Raw genomic sequence first — 21,661 nt, forward strand, 5'->3', positions numbered from 1 at the left:
TCTTTTGGCCGTGATATTTATATTTCAGTTGTACAGTATGTGCAACAACATTTCAATGTGCATATGTAAAGAATTACAGTTCAAGACAAAATCTGGTAGTTAGTAAAGTTGGAAGCATTTTACATCTGTTTAATGTCTGAATACATTGTTAATTAAAACAAATCTCTGAAAAGTCTTTGACTGTTTTTTATTATTATTATCAATTGTACCATAACATTTACATTACCAGGATCACAGATATGTATTTTAAGAAAAACATTTTGGTACATTGTGTTTGGCAAATTAAACAAGTCATGCAAATCCCTTTAATGACCTCATTACTTTCAACGGTAGGGTTCAACATATCGGTATTTTTCAACATTAGTTAAAGTTTCTGAACTGTCACTTATCAGGTGGTGTGTTATCTGCAGAACAATATTTTAACTGAATCTGATACATTATGAATATTTGGCTAAGAAGAACATTTATGCCAATTCATAAGTGATGCAGATCACCCCTTTACGCCAACCCAAATCCAGTGTCACACGTTGCAATACAAGCCTCCAGGTCCATAGAAAACTCATTAAATGTACTGTAGTGACCAGGTAAACGTAGGATTTGAAAGCATGTTGATGATCTTGGATGATTAGCACGGACCACTTCAACCTTCATGCCATGTGAGGGAAGCTCCCATCCAACCCAGAACTTCACAAGTTGTTGAAGTGTACCAGGACTTGCTTAGAAGCAAAATAAAAAAATAAAAAAATTGTGTGTGTGTGTGTAAATTCATTTGTTAAATTTTGAAATAAGTTTGGGTTCAAGAAAGAATAGCTATCATACCACTTTCAATGAAACGGCGGAAGTACTCTGCAATGCGACATTTAATGTGAAGGGAGTATGTATCCTCATCTTCATCCTCTTCCTCCTCAGCAGGCCATATGATATTGTCCAGGATAGTCTTTATTTAAATAATATTAAACAGATGAATGGCAAATTATAGATTTAAACCAAAATATGTTAATCCAATAATACAAAATATTTAAGTAATAATACCTGAGCAGAGCATGCAGATTCTAAATGTCCTAGGGAACATCAAAGGGACAACATCTGGACGTTCTTGCAGCAGTGACCAAACGTTTGTGTCTTTTAAACCACGTCTGAATTGTTTGATCTGACGAATGGTCCTTCCAAGGACCTGTAAAACAAAATAACCCTTAGATTAATTGTAATTAAACTGCTTTTTAAACTATACCTACAATACTATAAAATACGCGATATGATAAATAATCTACAGTAAACCATGAATAAATTTTAATTTTAATGGTTAAGATAAAATACATTTTATTTCAATTGTGGTGCAATACATGTAGGTAAGAAGAAATCAAATCTGTAAATTACAGCATGATGGAGAAGTCGGTTGAAGAGCCAATGCCTATTATCATTTGTGACACCAGGAAGGTCCCAAGAAAGAGCCAAGTCTAGGATGGCTTTCTTGTCCTTATCTGAAAGCTCAGCATCTCCCTCAAGCTGTAGGAAACATTTTCCTTGTTAAATTTCAAATAAAATGTACATGTACGCGTGAATTGTAGTTTCATAAGTGGTTTAGAACCAAACATTTGCACACCAACTGTATAGTCTCTCGGTGATCGAGGTCTGGGCAGTCTTCTAGCTGTATGGTGGCAGTTTCTGTTGGTCTTCCAAGTAAGACATGTAAAACTGCAGAACTGACCCCAGACAAACAAGGACCACTATGAATGAAGGAGTGGCCAACCATTCTCCCGGCCATTAAGAAGAGATCACTCTCAACTAGAATTTGCGAGGTGGAAGGCACGAGATGGTCTGGCTCACCCTCAAATAATAAAGTTGTTCCTGTGTTACCTACAGAAGAGGTTTGTGAAATAACTTTTGGCCACTAAATTACCACAGTTAAATTAAAAAATTTAAAATGTTAACTTAGTTAAGATATATAAAATTACTAAAGCAAAGCATTCATATTGGTCTATTATCTTTTTGTGTGTAAAATAATTGGAATTTGGAATACACATTTTACATGTCTTACCTAAATTGATTGTGAAGCCTTTAGTGAGTTTTAAAACTACAGTACTAAAAACATGGCGGTTCACTCCCTCGCCAGTTGCAGCATCACCTGTTAAAGATGAAGTGTAAAGGGTTAGTTCAACTAAAATGTAAAATGAAGAATTTACATTTTTGGGTGAACTAATCCTTTAAAGGTAACAACTTTTCAACATACCAGACATGTGTTTACTATTTTTATTGATACATTATCAGTGTACTTTAATAACTCCTAAAATAGAGAAAATATTACCTCTGAGGATACACGAAAATGGCCTAGACCAGTTGATGTTTGGGCGCTTGTAGAAAGAAATGATCTCTCTGTCCTGGTCCTCTAGGTCTTCCCTGAGATCTAACATGAAACGCAGGGGTTGTCCCCACACTTCAGTATTCAGTAGCTGTGTTTTGAACACCTCTGCAGCCACTTTTGGATCAGTTATATTCCTCCAATCTGAAGTTGTAAGCAAAACATTCTGTATACTGTTTTGTACAAATCTTTTAAAACTGTCAATGTCAACCATTATTCTTATTTCATCCACTCCACCTTCTCTTTCAGGAGATGGTCCAGCTACAGCATCCTCATCACCTCTTCTGTTAGATGGTCCAGCTACAGCATCCTCATCACCTCTTCTGTTAGATGGTCCAGCTACAGCATCCCCACCCCCTTCTCTGCTGTTGGATGGTTGAACTACCTCTGGCTGCTCAGATGCAGCATTCTCTCCACCTTCTCTGCTGTAGGATGATGCAGCCACAGCATCCTCAGTCCACTCTGAAAAGTTCTCCATTTCTCTAGAGCAACTTGACAAAAAAAAAATGTTTCTACATTTCCTCTATGCTGTACAGAAAACAACCAGCCCATGCATGTGTAAACTACACTTTAACATACTTATCCACACAGATACTAGCGTGGAATTCCATCATGTCTTCTGGAAAAGAACCTCCACAAACAGGACATAGTTCCTATAATCAGCAGATCAAATGTGTTTCAAATGTGTTCAAAGTAATAACATTAATAATTATACTTTTAAATGTTTTGATTTTACAAACCATGCTGGATTTGATTTTTTTTTCCTCACTGACATAAATGATGTCTTCATCAGGACTTTCTTCCTATTAGAGAAAAAAATTTAAATTCTTAATGGGAAAATGTGCATAAAGATAGTAAAGTAGGATGGTGAACTATGACATATTTATTCAATCTTTTAAACAAACTTACTGATGCATTCTCTGACTCTTGTGCACAATTGTCAATGTGGAGAGCTAAAACTTGAAGTGGCATGGTGACTCCACACTTTTTGCAAACAGATTTGGGCATCTTCTCAAATACTGCTGCATCTGGAGATAATGGTGTACTGTCTATTGTGTCTTGAAGTGGAACAATGTATATTGTGATCTTTCCGTTGCTAGATGCCGCTTTTAAACACTTGGTTGAATAGCCCTCAGAGTCAGGTGGCACCACAGTCAGTTTTCTTTGCCCACATCCACCTTGTTTTTAAAGAAAATTCTATTTTATTAAGTAGAAGACATAGACATGATTCATAATATTGAAATAAACATTAAATTAATGCACTGTAAAATGGCTGACAACTTTCGGCATGTATTAAAATGTTCCTGCATTTGCTGAACAGATAAATATTCTATTGTAATTACTATTGATAGTGCTCTGGAACTTAGCTTTCCTATAAAATCAAACAACAATCCCCATACCTGAAGCTTTATAGCAAAGCCAACCACCAGCTAGTTGCTTTATTTTATGGTACTCCTCTTCGAGGATACTGACAATCTAAATAAAGAATCAAGAGGAAAAATGAAGAACAGTCACAGAATTACCTTACTCTGTAACGTGAAAACTGAGCACATTATGCGGAAGTACACTACCTCTTTGTGAGTAGCATTTTCTGGCAATGACACGACCCTTCGTCCAAGACCTGCCTGAAGCAACCTAAGCTCCTCTGACCCCTTAGGGGTTCTGTCAGTATGCTCTGGGAGCAGAAAGAATTGTATGGAGACTGTTCGTATGGATTTGGTTTCTGGAAAACGCCGTTTTCCTTGTTTTTTTAAAAACAGTCCAGGAAAGGATCTATAAAAAATGGTTTAAATCAGCACATACAATGTCAACTGTAATTTACACTGAGATATAGCAAACACATAACTAATATATCTTTGTACAAAATTAATACAAGTTTATAATATTAAAGAAGTAGTTCAGCTGTAATTTACTCATTGTTACATAAATATAAACCTATGGCTTTCTACCTTTTGTGGAACACAAAAAGAAATTGTTGTCAGCTTTTGTTGTCTGAGCACAAGTGGTGACTGGGGAATGGTATAATTTTATTAGACATAAAATATATGTTTGTAGAAATATATTTACTGTATAAATAAATCCACGAACCAGGCCTCAAGTCTCTATGACTACACTGTATGTTTTGTTTCAACAACATTACGATTTAAAGACTGCACATGCACTAAGTGGTTATATTAAATGGTTTTAATGTTTTCTGCTTTTTCCTGTTAGTGTTACCAGTTAGTGGAACGTGAGCTGATTGGTCAAAAGATTGTAAAAAAAGAAAGAACTGTGACTGAAATGAAAAGTTGTACAGCTGTCATCTTGGCGTTATTGACTGCATCAATTAAGTCTGACCTTTGGCATCTGGACCTTCCTGACTGAGATTTTTTACAAAGACAAAACAATGTTTCCACAACATGACTAAAACAAAAATGCATTTTGTGTTCCACGTAACAGTGAGTAAATCACAGAATTTGTTAAAATATTTTAAAAGTAATAACTAACCTTGTCATTTCATTGTTGACAGTGGGTGCTGGGGGAGGCCTATTTGTCCCTGTATTACTGCCCGGAGATCCACTTGCAGAGGTCATGACCCCTGTGTGTATATGACCAGGTCTAGAACCTGCTCTAATGGATCCTGGTCGGGTGATGGTAGGGGTGGGGGTGGGGCTGGGGCTGGGGCTGGGGCTGGGTGTGTGGCGTGCTTCTTCCACACAATCCAACAAATGTTTTAATGCATTTTGTAGCCTATCTTGATGGGTCTGCTCCTGAAAAGTAATCAGAGTAGTAACCACTTCTACTGTATTTCAACGGCCTACTGATTACCTCATGCATCATCATCTGGACAACTTAAATGGCAGACTTCTATATGGAATATTATTATGGGATTGTTGGGATGAGCACTGATGATACTGGGAACTAGCAACTGAATCTGATGCAGAGTAGTACAATAAAAGAGCTATGAAAATAGTTTTAATTGTCAAAGATTTGGTATAATTTAGATAGTATAGCATCAGCTCAATGGTCTAAGCAGATTATATGATACATAATTTCAATGCAAATGTCAAACCAATCCAATAATTGTTTTTCTTTCTTAACACCAGCTCGAAATTCAGAATAAACACACGGGAGTCAGCTTAATGGCTTAATGGAATCTTAATGGAACTTAATGGAATCAACTTAACTAAACAAAGGATTTAAATATATAATATATTTATTATTATATGTTTGTGTGTGCATTAAAAGTACCATTCTGTCGGCGAGGACGATATTCTCTGCAGAGATAAATCAGTCAGGATGTCTCCTGTCCTGGCGCGTTTGTTGAACCAATCAGATAAGAGTAAATCGGCTACAGAAGAAGGTGGACCCGCCCTCCTCCTCACGCTTGCAAAACTCAGTCGAGTGAGAGATTCGTGCCAAATTGTAAGCGCAGCTGAAGGAAAGGCAGAACTGTACAAGTCGGTTTATTTCGGGGACTTTTTTTGCCCTACGTACACAACGAGTGATTTAGACAGTTGCAACAGTTTATTTTTTTTTACACAAAGGTTGTTTTACACGGTAAATCTTTTTGCAGTTCTTGATTCTGATATTTTCGCTTGCAAATCGATGTTCACAGGATTTTGGCCGTGTTTTGGCGAAATAGTCATGTCAAAAGTGTAAGTGCAAAAAAATGGAAGTCATAAGAATGCAGATCATATTTATTTGCGTTAACATGAAGCTGCAGTTTCACAATACATGAATTACACTTACGAATAACAGTAAAATGCTGCAAATATTTTTTTCTTACACTTGAAAAACGATTTACACCTTTACAAAACTTATCTTGCGCATGCAAATTTAATTTACACTTGCAATCTTATGTACACTTTCACAAATCTTACCCTACGCTTGCAATTCTTTATGGCATTATTTTACCTTCATAATAACATATTTTCCATAGAGTGGGGACAATACCAGAATTATAGGATGCTCTAAAGATATTAGTAAAAACTGGTGTCAACTGAACCATATAATGTCCACCGGAAGTTTCAATCTTTAGGCTGTAATTGGTGCCAAAGGTACTTAAAGTTGTATTTACTGTATTATGGGGCTGTTTTTGAATGATTTTTATTAGTTTTTCTCAATTGCTAAAACACTAAAACCCACTGGCTGAACAAAGTTCTCAGTTGCCTGCACTCATTTAGCTAGTTGTGCTGTCTGTTGTCAATACCTTAAACCAGTTCACATGTGTTACGCACACAGAAGAGGCTGTGTTTTCTGGAGGCACATATAGTTTTTTTTGTAATTTCTGTAACTGTCCAATATCTGCAAAATCAACTATAGCCTTATTCAGACCTAATTGTTTCCCGTGGGGTCATAAGGTATTTTGGCCCCACTTTAGGTGGCCTTAAGTACTATGTACTTACATCAAAAAATAAGTACATGGGATGATGTGGAACGGGAGCTTTGTGCCCTGTTATATATATATATACAACAACAAAAAACAGAAATACAAACACATACAATATAAACACATAAAATATAGCTAAAATGATTTAATCTAAGGCTGTGGCTAAATTCTGAGAGAGAGAGAGAGAGAGAGAGAGAGAGAGAGAGAGAGAGAGAGAGAGAGAGAGAGAGAGAGAGAGAGAGAGAGAGAGAGAGAGAGAGAGAGAGAGACTTGACTTTTAAACCTCTTTTAATTACAAATATTATAAAACAATTACATTACAACCCCCCCCCCCCCCCCCCAAAAAAAAGAACACACAAAAAAAAAAACTACATATACATAATAAAAGCTAGGCTATATAAGCACATAAAACATGTTTCCATTTATAACAATACAACACTCTTTTCACTTGGTTGACATAAGATACCTTTGGTACCCCAAAGCGAAAAAACAGTCAGTATTATTAATGTTAGATTATTAATGTAAATGTTAGAGTTAAAATATAACTAAAATGATTTCTTCTAAGGCTTTGGCTGAACTCAGTTGTAGTTGTTTTTCTCTGTCCTCTGAGAGAGAGAGAGAGAGAGAGAGAGAGAGAGAGAGAGAGAGAGAGAGAGAGAGAGAGAGAGAGAGAGAGAGAGAGAGAGAGAGAGAGAGAGAGAGAGAGAGAGACATCCTGGTGCCTTTTCATGTATATCAAGAGTTTTCCTGCAGAGCTCTGTTTACTTTCAGTTTCACTTTGGCAACAAAAAAAAAACAAAAAAACCTGAAGGGAACAAAAGGCCATGGCTAATCATTTCCCATGAAGATAACAGAAGAAACACACACACATGGATAAGGTGACCACATTTTAGGAGTGGAAACCATAGGGACATTTCCTAGTTTCCTATTTCAATGGTCAAACATCACTGAAATCACAATTATTAACAGTTTGGGCAGCACTCTGAGTTATTCTTTTACATTTTTGCAACTGTAAATCTCATATCAGACTCATGAGACACACGACTCGTCTCACATTTTTGAGTCACTGATGCTGCAGCAACACTTCAGAAACACTTTGCTGTATTGTTTATACAGATTCAGTGGACTTCATAATCTGTGCTGCAGATCTCATCTTCAGGCATTTGTGGAAGTGGATATGAAGTCACTGAATCCTGTCTGGGGGTTTATTGTAGGGATGCATCGGTATCGGACAGACAGGACTGATCCAAATTCGATACTGTGCGTATAATATTCTGTGCTATTGTTAAGCCCCAGTGCCCCACAAAAGGCACAAAACATTATAAAGCATCAACGACTCCTGCACTATATTATAAGTGTTCTGAAGCCATTCCATAGTTTAATGCGAGTACAGATGAATATTTAAGTCATTAAACTCAAGTTCACATCAATGCATGCTACTCTCGGCTGCGGCTGTCAGTCACTCTCCATTCAGCTTTCAAACTGTGTGTCGCATTCGGTTATGAAAGTCAACACGATGAAACTCTCTCCAAGATTATTAATTGTTTCTGTTATATGTTTGGTCTGTAGATAACGCTCTTTGGTTTCTCATAAAATGACTTTATCTTGCTGCTGTTTATTGCTGTAAATTGTCACTGAATCCTGTCTGGGGGTTTAAAGTGTTGATTTGTTAAAGAATTTTAAGGTTGACGCCCTTTATTTTTATTGGCTTGTGTCTTCATTACATTGTTTTGAATTGTTTTATTGTTTGCATTGTCAGTTTTTTTAATAAGTTTGTTAAAGTCTCATGCTGATCTGAAGGTGTCGATGCAGAAAGAGACAGAACAGAAGCAGGTAAACATTAAGAGCTCATGAGGAAACTTCTCTGATATCCTGCTTTCTCAGTTTGGTGTCTGTTTTCATCATTTCTGATGGATAAGAGACTCAACGAAACACAGTAAAACTATTCCATATTTCTCTGCTTTTACTTCACCCAGTCACATTACTTTTGCAAAACACTATAAAATGTCCTAGCCTGGCTCTGCCCTCCTACATACTTCCGCTCAGTTTTCATTTTCCTTCAGTACTACGTCTGGGACTGCTGTGTATTCTTAGGTTTTCTCTGAACAAATTATTACCGGTCCAATCAGCAAACAGAATGAGTGGCTGAGAACGATGACAATGATGTCATGCACTAGTTGTAGTCTAGCTAGAGTTGTAATTCAGTAATAATGGCGGAGAAAGATGCGAATAAAACCATTAATTCCGTTGTGGCACCGCTGCCGGATATCCAGAAGTTAAAGACGGAGCAAGAACAATCTTTACTGGGGTTTGTTGGTGGCCATGATGTTGTGGCCCTCCTCCCCAACATGGTGAATTCGGGAAAAGTTTGTTTTTCCGGCTCGCGCTGTTAGTGATGAGGGAGTTGCTGTATTCAGACAGTAATTGTTTCTCATGGGGTCGGAAGGTATTGCCATCATTTAAGTTACAGGGACTGGTCAGTTATTTTATGGTTGTTCGTCTCCCACCACCCACGTAAAAATCCCCGGCCGAGTTACCTACTGCTTTTGACAAACACTGAGGTCGTGTGGTGATGTAATAGTTGTCCGAATCCATGTCTCTGAGTTTTCAAGAATATATCATTTCAAAATTCACTCTTTATATCCTTTTTGACCACTGCAGAGCACCGTACGGTTGCGCTTTGCTGTTATTTGGATGCATTTCTAGACTTGTATTTCTTTAGCATGCTGGCAAGGATTTGCAAGAGCAACATATTTCATCGCTCAAACATATTAAAAAAAAAAGTACGTAAACGTTTGAATTGGTCCGTTATTTACGACAGCATTTATTCGTATCATACCAAGCATATGACTTTTGTAATGACAGTGTAAGGGGTTAAGAAAATGTAATATATAAGTTGTTCCACCCCCCATTAATATGTACACATTTCGTAAAGTTTTATTTTATTTTCCTTTCCACAAAAGGGGTATTGTTCTATTAAGACCTGAGTTTATATATCTTTGTAGCACTACGCCACCACACCACTAGATGGCGCATTTTGCGCACATGAAAGACGCGAGAGAGTTACTTCCCCCAGTTCAGCGTGCTCAGTAATAAACTGACTGCCGCTGTTGAAAGACATCAAACCTGTCCTCTCGTGTTTTTTTCACAGGTATGAACATTACTAAATAAAAGGTTAATTTCATTGAACTTGGGTAAATGAACAAGTGTTATGCATAGAGTTTAAGTGAGTTGGAAAGTGTATTTAATCTAGAAAAAGAGTTTTAATTTACAAAAGATAATAAAAGACAGCTAAAATGAGTTTAATCGTATTTCATGCATGGTTTATATTGATTGACATTAGAAAAGTGTATATCATGCTGAAATATTGAGTTTATGTCAATATCTTCTTTTTTAAAAGTGTTTTAGAATTACGTTTCTGAGAATATGTTGTATTGTCGTTTCAGTCGCCATTTTGAGTGGTCAGCACATGTATTTTGTATGTATGTGCATGAGTTAAATAAGAGACCAATTATATCAAATTGATACAGCAAGTGAAATGACATCTAATGTATTTTCTTCTGAAATCTGGTCTTTTACACTTTCTGGTCTTTTGATAAACTCTTTGTGTGCATTTTGACATTTTTTTGTATTATACAGTATCTGATTTATAATGTAAATTTATGCCAGATTCTAAATGCATATAATGTTGACCTGCATATAAGCATACATGCATAATAATACAAACTGGTATGTTTTGCATACAACTACTATGTATTTTTGTATATTTGTTCTTTGTTAACTTGTCTTTCACCAAATGCACTTTAAGAGTGTCAAAGTTTTGAAATGTTAAATCCTTTTAAAGGGAAAAGAGATTTAAAGAGAAATTATAAGTAATAAATTGACTGCCGCTGTGGAAAGAGATCAAACCTGTCCTCTCGTGTTTTTTTCACAGTGTAATCACCGATCCACAGTGCACACTGCCTGTGTATCATTTGCTGCCTGCCCAGATATCCCCTAGGTCTGAGGCCGGTAACAACAGCATGTCATTTTATTTACAGCACACAATCATTTTACGGACCACGGCAGCGTTCCCGATCACAAAACTCCCCCCCTCCACCGTGAATAACACAATCACAATCGAGTTTTAGGTTTTATCCTATGGTTTTATCACTGAGGTGGCCTGCACATTTATTTTGATGGATTTGTGTGAAACAGGCGAAGGGCGCAAGACATACATCATGACCAAAAGTTAAGGATTGTTTATGGCAGATCCAATAGTTTTAAACCTCAACAGAGTTACCACCTTCGTGGAAGTAAACGTTTGTCAATGGAGAGTGGCCAGACTCTATGTACACTCTAAAAAGAGATGTGTTAAAACTGACACAACATGTCATTTTTAACACATGTAGTGAGTGTGCTCAGGGACAACACGTGTTGTGTCAAATTTGACACAATAAATGTGTCATTTAACACAGAAATTCTGTCAGGTAATTTACATACTCAGATGGAACTTTAAAAATAAAGTGAAACTAAATTACTAAGCAGTTATTCCGTAGTCAAGTACAGAATGCATGTGCACACAAAATACCACGTTTCAAACTCTATGACTCTATCAACTCAATCAAAGTGTAGATTTTAACACATGTAGTGTGTGTGCTCAGGGACAACACATGTTGTATTATAGTAATCACTAATATCAAACACTTGCCAAGCTCTACAAATGCATGTAATGATAACATCATCAGAGATAAGCTGAAGTGAAAGAGTTAAGGGTCAAGAGCTCAAATAAAGAAGCCACTGATCACGATTCTGGTGACTTCAAATCAAATATTTAATGTTTCGTCAAGACTAAATCCTTTTAGTCTCAATAAGAGCTTCTGTCTGACAGAAATAAAGGCAGTCTGGTTAGCAATAAGTGAAAAGCGGCCAAAGCATTTGAAAAAGACAGGATGTGATTGGCTGCCAAAACACCCACTGCTGTTCTATCCAGAATAACATTCCAACACACGTTGTGTGTTATATCTACACGACATGTGTCAAAATACCATCAACACACTCAGTGTGTTGTTTTTTAACACATCTCTTTTTGCAGAGTACAAATTAAATGTACGAGAGTCTGGTAAGACCAGGCTAAAAACATCCTGCCTTAGCTAATTTATTGTGATTTTGTTGTTCTTGCTTGATTTATTGAAAATGTTTAGCTTAATGAAATATTTTTTTTTTTATCTGGAGTCTTTAGTGATCCATAACATTTGATTAAAAGAAACATCCTCAATGTTCAGCAAATTACCGGCTGTTTACAGTATTTTAAAACAGTAGCTGATTGTTTATTGGTTGTTGTAGGTGTTGCTATGGTGATGTCAGTCAGAATGGCTCCTCCTCTTCCTCTGATCTTTCTGCTCATAATTCAATGTGAGTGACTGATGTTACATCTATTACATTTTCAAAGTCTTTCATTATGTGTACAGCATCCATTAAGTTATTATCCTGAATCCATGCTTCATCACTCTGTTCTTATCTTACTCTATCTTACTGTCAGTAGAATTATTCATCAATTGTATAAGTGGCTGCTAATGTCTTTAAATTCGACATAATGACAGATTTCATATATAAAGACGAGGGGGGGGGGGGCATGTTTTTTGTGACATATAAGGAAAAAAATGTGTATAGGTAATACAGGAGAGGGTGAAATATGAGGACATTACCAATGTCCCCACTTTTCAAAATGCTTATAAATCATACAGGAGGAGGTTTTCTTAGAAAGTGCTGAATGTTTCCTATGATGGGTAAGTTTAGGGGCAGTGTAAGGGTAATAGAAAATACGGTTTGTACAGTATAAAAACCATTACGCTTATAGAATGTCCCCATTTGTCACAAAAACAAACACCTCTGCCTCTTCCTCTGTCTCTCTCTCCCTCTTCCTTTCCCAGTCAGTGAGTGTAGTATGGAGGAAGGATTTGGTGTGGCCCTCGGTCTGCTCTGCCGGCAGTCCGGACCCTCCTGGACACATCCTTCAGCTCCATTGTCTGCAGGAAGCATTTCCAACCCTGCTCCAACATACCTGTCAGTAATTATCAAGCAGCCCTGAAAACAATGATTAGCTGGTTCAGGTTTGTTTGATTCAAGTTGGAGTTAAAATCTGCAGGGTGATAGCGCTCCAGGACCAGAGTTGGACACCCATGCCTTAGGGTACATTTCAGGGATAGGCAAGTCCAGTCCTAGAGATTTGATGTCCTGCAGAGTTTAGCTCCATCCCTACTAAACCACCACAGTATAAAACTCATGGCACCCAGCATGCATTGCAGCATTAAGTATGTGGATGCATCATCAAAATCTGCAGCATTGATTCATGAAGGAAACACATTTTTGAGATTCATATTCTGATTATTGATATCTGTGTGCGTCAAAGTGTTTTCCCCCTAGAATGTATTTAAAGATCTGAATTCAGAATGTCTGATCTGGGGCAAGGAAGTATTGTTGGTGAATATGATTTATTATTATATTCAGTTCAGTTATTATCAGTTTCCTCCGCTTCCTCTGCTTTGCCCGCCCAGCAAATTAGTAGAGAATGGATTCAGATTATCAGTCGCGATAAACTGCACAGGCTTTACCATATGGATTTGACAGCACTGCCACAAACAGTGAGTAACAGTGCTCATTAATGCCTGATCTGGGATCTGGGTGAGTTCTGATGTGTACACAGCAAAAACTCCAGTGTTAAATTAACTCTCCTCAGAGTTTATTTGGCTCCACACTCAAGAGTGTTCAAAGTAACTCTGAAGAAGTGTTAAAGTTAATTAAGAGATCAATTAAGTGATGATTGGCCATTAGTGATGAACACCTGATGATAACAAGCAGAATCACTGAAGGAAAGAGTCACCTTTTTTAAGTCACCATTATGGAGATCAGTGTTATATAAGTGTATACCTTTATTTCTAAATTATGACATTTTTGATGTAAAAAACATACTAAAAATATAAGTACACCTCAGGAAACATTATAAAATAATTTAAAAATCCATGCCATGGGACATTTAAAGGTACAGTTATAAGTTTTGTTCCCCAAGTAACAAAATTGTACCTCTACTGTACCTTTTTTCTGAGAGTGTAGTTGTGCAAGTTTTTTTTGAGTGCTCGTCTTGGGTCCACATTTATAATTCAGTAACATTAGGCAGTTTAACATTATCAATGACATCAGAAGCCAAGAGTCAAACTGCCCAACTAAAGGAAACACTGATCACCATAATGGTGACCAAACATGTCAAGAAAACAGCAACATCTTTCCTTCAGTGACTCTGCTCATTATCATCAGGTGTCATCAATGATCAAACAATCATCCCTTAATTAATCACTTAAGCATCTAATTAACTCTAACACTGCTTCAGTGTTACTTTAACACCCTGCGGGTGGTTCCCATATGAACACTGACCGGGGAATTTAATGTGTGGTCATGATGACTTCCTCTCCTATGTGGGTTATTTGTGCAGCAATTCTGGCAACAAATTCTGTTTGGATTTGAACTTTTCTATTGCTGATTGTTCTATTACATAATTGCCCCAGAATTTCCAGTTTCCTTATTTTTCTTGGCTTGCCTTAATTTAATTGTTTTGAGTTTCTTTTTGGTCTATTCATTTTTTTAGAATATGCTTGTTTAATTCGCATTATGTGAAAGGTTTCATGTGGATCAAAGAAAGATCAAAATAGAAGCAGGTAAACATTAAGAGCTCATGAGGAAACTTCTCTGATATCCTGCTTCCTCAGTTTGGTCTCTGTTTTCATCATTTCACATCTGATGGATAAGAGACTCAACGAAACACGGTAAAGCTATTCCATATTTCTCTGCTTTTACTTTACCCAGTCACATTACTTTTGCATTTGCTTTTTAATGTTTTTCTCTTGGTCTTGCTTGGTTTGTTGTAAATGTTTATTGTAAGAAATCATTAGGATATTAAATAAAGGTCATGTTACATGAGGATATTTTGTAAATTTCCTACTGCAAATATTTAATATATATATATATATATATATATATATATATATATATATATATATATATATATATATATATATATATATATATATATATGTATGTATATATATATATATATATATATATGTATGTATATATATATATATATATATATATATATATATATATATATATATATATATATATATATATATATATATATATTATTAGTAATATAGATTGCTAAGGACTTCACGTGGACAACTTTAAAGGTGATTTTCTCAATATTTAGATTTTTTTGCACCCTCAGATTTCAGATGTTCAAATATTTGCATTGCTGACAAATATTGTCCTATACAAACAAACCATACATTAATGTAAAGCATAATATTAATGTTTTTATTTTAATACATATTATGTTTAAATCTCAACTTAAATAAAACTGACCCTTATGGCTGGTTGTGTGGTCCAGGGTCTCATATCACACCCTGGTTGTTATTATTAGTGTATACAAAAAAAAAAAGAAAACCAGGTAACGCTTTAGATTATGGCCCGGAAAGTACTGCATAAGTAAAGTAAATTTACAGCATGACTTTCGATAATTATAGTGTAACTATAAGTATTTAATATTGGGGGAATAAAGGAGTAACTATAATGAAAATTAACAAATTATTCATACTGTAGGTATTTTTTAATTATGTTTAATTTATATAGCACCTTTCCCAAGCTCAACAAGCAGTTTATACATAGATGGACAGTGGATATTTGCCCAGTCAAAGTAATGAGTGAATTGCAGTTACAATACAACATGAAAGACATAGGTAACACACATTAATTACAGACAGCATGGTGGGCAGTTAGAAGCAGATTATTGGTAGTGAGTTAACATTTTGATTGTATTATGTCAAGTTAACATTTTCATGACTGATAATACTGATTAAACAAATGTGCTGTGAGTTTACATTTAAATTCATGTAACGTGGTTGTTGTCCTGAGAGGCAGGGGGAGAGAGTTCCATAGTTTAGGGTCTTTAACAAAGAAAGACCTGCCACCCATAGATGATAAACGAAATCTCCGCTCGCAGAGGAGGTCACAGCCAGAAGATCGGAGAGCTCGAGGGGGAGTATAAGGAGAAAGTAAGTCAGAGAGATAGGGAGGAGCAAGACCATTGAGTGACTTAAAAGTAAGCAGAATAATTTTGTAAGTGATACGGGATAACACAGGTAGCCAGTGCAGTTTGAACAGAATTGGAGTGATATGGGCAGTTTTTTTAGTGTAAATTAGTAGTCTTGCGGCAGAGTTTTGGATGTATTGCAAACGTGAGTGAGCTGGTAGTCCGGAAAAAAAGAACATTACAGTAGTCGAGGCGAGATGTAGTGAACGCGTGGACTAGTGCTTCAGCGTCTTTAAGGCTGACATAGGAAGGGAATTTGGCAATACAGTGCAGATGAAAAAAGGACGCTTTACAAAGTTGACTAATGTAAGCGTCGAATGTCAGTGCAGGATCAATAATGATACCCAAATTTTTGACAGTGGCAGACGGAATTATTGAAGTAGCTTCAAGGTCAAGTCTGGGAATATTACTTACATTCTTTGTTAGTGATGGAGGACCAACGATTAATATTTCTGTTTAAGTCAGATTCAGACTGAGAAAATTGGAGTTGAGCCAAGTCTTTAAATCATTAACACATGATGATAGTGACATGGTCTTGTAAAGAGAATCTGGTCGGCAAGCAGTATATATCTGGATATCGTCGGCGTAGCAGTGGTATTGAAAACCGGTGAATAATCGGCGAATAAATGGCGGCGAATAATCTGCCTGAGAGCAAACATGTAAATAATGAATAGCAATGGTAGTTATCCGTATTAACTACATTATCCGTGTAGTTACAGGGTAAGTGTGAATCTGCGGGCTGTAAATTAAAGTGGCTCTTGTTTCCCTCTTGTTTTAATGTAGTTAAAGGGTAAGTACAATAAATAACACGTACAAATTCTGATATCGCTCGGAAATATTTATTTGAAAAACAAGTTCAAAACAGATTTATATAATGACAGACATTATATCTCATCTGTGGAATAGTTATATTGCGGAATATGTGGAATTTTTTTTTTTTTTTTGAAAATGTTTATTTATACATAATAAAATACATTAAAATCAGTATTTGTGGTAAATGTTAGAGTTAAAATATAATTAAAATGATTTCATCTAAGGCTTTGGCTGAACTCAGTTGTAGTTGTTTTTCTCTGTCTTCTGAGAGAGAGAGAGAGAGAGAGAGAGAGAGAGAGAGAGAGAGAGAGAGAGAGAGAGAGAGAGAGAGAGAGAGAGAGAGAGATCCTGGTGCCTTTTCATGTATATCAAGAGTTTTCCTGCAGAGCTCTGTTTACTTTCAGTTTCACTTTGGCAAAAAAAAAAAAAAAAAAAAAAACTGAAGGGAACAAAAGGCCATGGCTAATCATTTCCCATGAAGATAACAAGAAACATTCTGACTTTAGGAGTGGAAACCATAGGGACATTAGTTTCCTATTTCAATGGTCAATTATCACTGACATCACAATTATTAACAGTTTGGGCAGCACTCTGAGTTATTCTTCTTGTTATAATCTCATATCAGACTCATGAGACCCAAGACTCGTCTCACATTATTGAGTCACTGATGCTGCAGCAACACTTCAGAAACACTTTGCTGTATTGTTTATACAGATTCAGTGGACTTCATAATCTGTGCTGCAGATCTCATCTTCAGGCATTTGTGGAAGTGGATATGAAGTCACTGAATCCTGTCTGGGGGTTTATAGTGTTGATTTGTTAAAGAATTTCAAGGTTGACGCCCTTTATTTTTCTTGGCTTGTGTCTTTATTACATTGTTTAAATTTATTTATTTTTAAAAAATTTATTGGCCAGGTTTTTTTTGAATAGGTTTGTTGAAGTTGAATGCTGATCTGAAGGTGTCGATGCAGAAAGAGAAAGAACAGAACAGAAGCAGGTAAACATTAAGAGCTCATGAGGAAACTTCTCTGATATCCTGATTCCCCAGTTTGGTCTCTCTTTTCATCATTTCACATCTGATAGACAAGAGAGTCCCCGAAACATGGTAATACTATTCCATATTTCTCTGCTTTTATTTCATTTAGCCACATTTTTACTTTTACTATGCTTTTTTTTATAATTACAGCTGTTGATATTAACAAATCATGAAAAGTGTTGATTATTGCATTATATTTTGGTCTATTCTTATAACATTAAAGTTACAGTGACAAGCATTGAGTAACAGCAAACACAATATCGATATGAATACAGTAAGAGCTTCGCTGTGCTGTGAAAAAGCATCAAGAGCATTTTTATGGGCTTTTCTTTATAAATGTGCCATATGCATCAGATGTTCATCCAACGGTCCATTGGTGGACGTCTGAGGCTATACTAGATCTAACAAGCCATAAATAGTGAAAATACAGTGTATCCGGAAAGAATTCACAGCGCTTCACTTTTTCCACATTTTGGTATGTTACAGACTTATTCCAAAATTGATTAAATTCATTATTTTTTCCCTCAATTCTACAAACAATACCCCATAATGACAACGTGAAAAAAATGTGTTTGAAATCTTTGCAAATTTATATTAAAAAAAAATTGCAAAAAAAATTAAAGATGCAAGCAGCATTTGGCGGGGTTCAAGCATTTAAGGCCTTTAAACAGTTAAGGTCTTTTGGGTTTAAGGCCTTAAAGCAGTAACCCAATTATAGCCATCCAAAGGCAAAAGTAATTTTGGATAATTATTGACCTGTCAAAATGAGCAGATCTAACAAATCATTTGACCATTATATAATAATAGATACAAAAGACCATTTACAACCAATACAGGCAAATTACGATAAGAAACGCATGGTTTTTAAAGCTTTATAGCGCAAACATATATGTAATGATTGTAGTCTCTGATGTGGCCTTTACACGTCCCACACAGCCTTCACAAACATAATGGATAACGTGTACACAATTCTGGTTGTCTGTATTTTTATTCTCCACAGCAATGATGTTCTGAGGAAAACATTAAGGGGGGGGGGGGGGGGGGGGGTGAAATGCTGTTTCATGGATACTGAGCTTTTTACACTGTTAAAGACTTGGATTCCCATCCTAAACATAGACAAAGTTTCAAACAATAAGTTGGACGTTTGATGGAGTATTTCTGTGTCAAAAATACTCCTTCCAGTTTCTCACAAGTTTCGGAGAGTTTTTTTCGAGTATGGGTCCGCTTGACGTCGACAGAGCGGAAGGTCCTTGTATGGGCCATACGGGCTCTTCTCCCGGAAGGGTGCATGAGTGCGTGACTGAGGCAAAAGAGCAAATGCATGCCCATAAACACTCTCTCAAGGTGCAGATTCACTGGTCCGTGCAACACTACTGTCGCGCCGCGCTCCACTTTATTCCTATGGGTGATGTCAAGCGACTTCAACGCTTCAGCACAGCATTCCTGGAAGGCAGCGCTGCATTTGAACCGATTTGAACGCAGAAATGACGAGAAGTGTCACAACAAACGCTTCGGTCGCAAAAGTGGATCTCCACGGTCTCTGCTGTCACAGGACTTCACTAAATCAACAAGAAGTGTGTTTTTGACAAAACGGTCCCAGCGATAAAGGTTCACAGTCCTGCTTTGGAAGCAGGCGGTGAGTAAAACTGCTTTAAATGTCTATGTTGTTGGCTATCGTCGCGTAAGTAAACATCAGTAAACAACACGATTGTGTATACGTTAGTTAATTTATCAATGGAGCATGCGATGTATGGTGTGTGTTTAAATACATTTGTTTAGCTGACTAATATGTCAGTTTGTTTATTGTAAAACCACCCAAACATAAAGCTAGGCTAGGGGCTAGGCTCTCACAAAGTGTGTTTCTTTATTCAAATGCGCTAACGTTACTCCAATTGTTTTTTTTATACACTATCTGACGTGCAAAACCGTTTTGCTTGCTACTGCTAAGGTTTAGTCGCATACAATAGTCCATAAACCAAATCATGTCATCATAAACCACGAGTAAACGCACACAAATGTTGACAGGCCACTAAATACAGTACATACCACAGAGACGGACGTCCTGCTGTTGCTGCTTCTCCTGTTTAATTTATTTCATCCCCCGGATCTGATTCTGGATCATATATGTATTAGTTGAATCTGATTGATAGCCATGGTTTATTTAGGGTAATGTTTTCTTTTCCACGCTTGAGGATGACAGCTTTCAGCAATCTCTCTTGCAGTATCTGCGCGCTCGTCATTCTTTAGCTCCGCCCACACGATACGCCTCCAGGTGCTCGTTTTTTTCCGGAAAGACTCGGTACAGCCTATCTTTCTTTTATAAATATAATAAAACTAAAGACTTTTCGATGATATGAAGGATGCAATACTACTCTATAGGTACTCAAGATTGACATGAGATTGACTGAAACGTCTCGGTTACGTATGTAACTCTCGTTCCCTGAGGAGGGAACGGAAACGTAACGTCAGTGACTGACGAATGGGGATTTTCGCCTAGAAGCCAATCATCTTCGAGATCTTAGAACACGCCCAATGGCAGTGCCAAAACCATGGGCATGCAAGATTTGCATGCCTAACTCCGCCTACCCACATGGGTATATAAGGAAGTAGCTGGCATAATCGCATTATGTTTACCTGCTGAGGAGCCAAGACTGAACTCTCGGCCGTTCCAGCAGTACAGCGGATGTGGCAGGGGGACGTTATGTCTCCGTTCCCTCCTCAGGGAACGAGGGTTACATACGTAACCGAGACGTTCCCTTTCGTTCAGTCACTCCTACGTAACGTCAGTGACTGACGACTGGGGTCCCAATGAAATCACGCCACTCGGCTGTCTTCCAGCGCCCTGTGCAAGCCTGAGTGCCCTGAATGCAAGATAGTACGGTCGAAGGCCTCCACTTAACACAGGAATACCAAGGTACACTGGAAGGCATATTCCACTTGGAGATATGCACCATAGTGCCTACCCATAGGAAGGACTTAAGAAAACACATATCACCTGCTAAGGGCTGCATACGGAATATCACTGGGGTACAAGCCGCAGGTGGATTTTTAACCCCAGGAGGTGGCAGGCTTGCCAAGGGAAGACACCCACTCAGGGAGCCTTACGGTGGGAAATACACATGTGGGGGTCACCGGAGGGGAACCATGCACATGGGAAACCTGGCCGGACACAAGTGTCTGGGCTGAGTAGGGCAGACTACTGGCGTTGGCGTCGGTAGTGCTGGAGGAGCTCAGGGCTTTCGGAGAAGCTCACCTGAGAAGAATATCGCACGTATCCAGTCCGTGGAGTGGAATGGCGAGCAAGCGAAGACACCTGAGCCAATTCATTACTGGCCACTTGTAGAGGTGAGTACATAGTCGGATACAGACTTCACTCGGAGATTGTAAAATCTGGCAAATGTGTTCGGTCTCACCCAGCCTGCAGCTCTGCAGATGTCTGTTAGCGGAGCTCCATGCGCTAAAGCCCGAGAGGAGGCCACACTCCGAGTGGAGTGTGCCCTAACCCCAACGGGGGCATGGGCACCCCTGCTGCTGGTATGCCACACAATGGTGTCCACTCCACTATCCAGTGGGACAACCTTTGCTTTGAGAGAGCCTTGCCTTTCAGCTTCCCACCATAACAGACAAGAGCTGGTCTGAGGTCCTGAAACACTGTGTCCTGTCTACTTTAGCGCAAAGGGCGCGTACCGGACAGAACAGTGCCAAGGCTGGGTCTGCCTCCTCCAAGGGCAGCGCTTGCAGGTTCACCACTTGGTCTCTGAACGGAGTGGTGGAAACCTTGGGCACAAATCCAGATCATGTGAGAGTCACCCGGCCCGAATTCCAGGCACGCTTCGTCAACCGAAAATGCCTACAGGTCCCCTACCCTCTTGTGGAAGCCATTGTGGTCAGGAGCGCTGTCTTCATAGAACAAGAACTTAACATCTACTGACCACAACGGCTCAAATGGGGCCCTCT

At 37.8% G+C, this 21,661-nt stretch overlaps 2 protein-coding genes and 1 long non-coding RNA gene across 3 annotated transcripts in view; 1 reads left to right on the top strand and 2 right to left on the bottom strand.

Moving 5' to 3' along the window:
* Nucleotides 1-231: 231 nt before the first annotated feature.
* Nucleotides 232-1,468, bottom strand: LOC137073845 (uncharacterized). The gene is made up of 4 exons (XR_010904803.1): nt 1,378-1,468; nt 1,033-1,174; nt 820-937; nt 232-716 (listed from the first exon to the last, which is right to left on the bottom strand). It is a non-coding gene; the product is annotated as an uncharacterized lncRNA (long non-coding RNA).
* A 176-nt stretch (nt 1,469-1,644) lies between these two features.
* LOC137073676 (uncharacterized) lies at nt 1,645-4,932 on the bottom strand. The gene is made up of 9 exons (XM_067442384.1): nt 4,847-4,932; nt 3,931-4,132; nt 3,760-3,835; nt 3,269-3,537; nt 3,100-3,162; nt 2,939-3,012; nt 2,597-2,850; nt 2,306-2,503; nt 1,645-1,703 (listed from the first exon to the last, which is right to left on the bottom strand). Exons 1-9 carry the CDS (start codon nt 4,930-4,932, stop codon nt 1,645-1,647), a joined length of 1,281 nt encoding a protein of 426 aa, XP_067298485.1.
* Nucleotides 4,933-13,971: 9,039 nt separating this feature from the next.
* The window catches only part of LOC137072744 (sialoadhesin-like), a 37,169-nt gene continuing 29,479 nt past the window's right edge, over nt 13,972-21,661 (top strand). The window contains exons 1-2 of the mRNA XM_067440667.1: nt 13,972-14,530; nt 17,599-17,773. Coding sequence (XP_067296768.1) covers nt 17,771-17,773 — 3 coding nt within the window. The 5' untranslated portion in view covers nt 13,972-14,530; nt 17,599-17,770. The remainder of the gene's footprint in view (nt 14,531-17,598; nt 17,774-21,661) is intronic.

The sequence above is a fragment of the Pseudorasbora parva genome, chromosome 4, assembly GCF_024679245.1.
Source record: "Pseudorasbora parva isolate DD20220531a chromosome 4, ASM2467924v1, whole genome shotgun sequence".
Lineage (NCBI taxonomy): Eukaryota > Metazoa > Chordata > Actinopteri > Cypriniformes > Gobionidae > Pseudorasbora > Pseudorasbora parva.

Bases quoted from the DNA above. Each gene is read 5' to 3' on its own strand.
- LOC137073676 (XM_067442384.1), bottom strand. From the start codon at position 4,932: ATGACCTCTGCAAGTGGATCTCCGGGCAGTAATACAGGGACAAATAGG. The intron at 3,013-3,099 runs GTTTGTAAAATC...TGCTGATTATAG, and splicing joins AAAAAATCAAATCCAGCATG to GAACTATGTCCTGTTTGTGG. The intron at 2,851-2,938 runs GTATGTTAAAGT...TTTTTTGTCAAG, and splicing joins GCTAGTATCTGTGTGGATAA to TTGCTCTAGAGAAATGGAGA.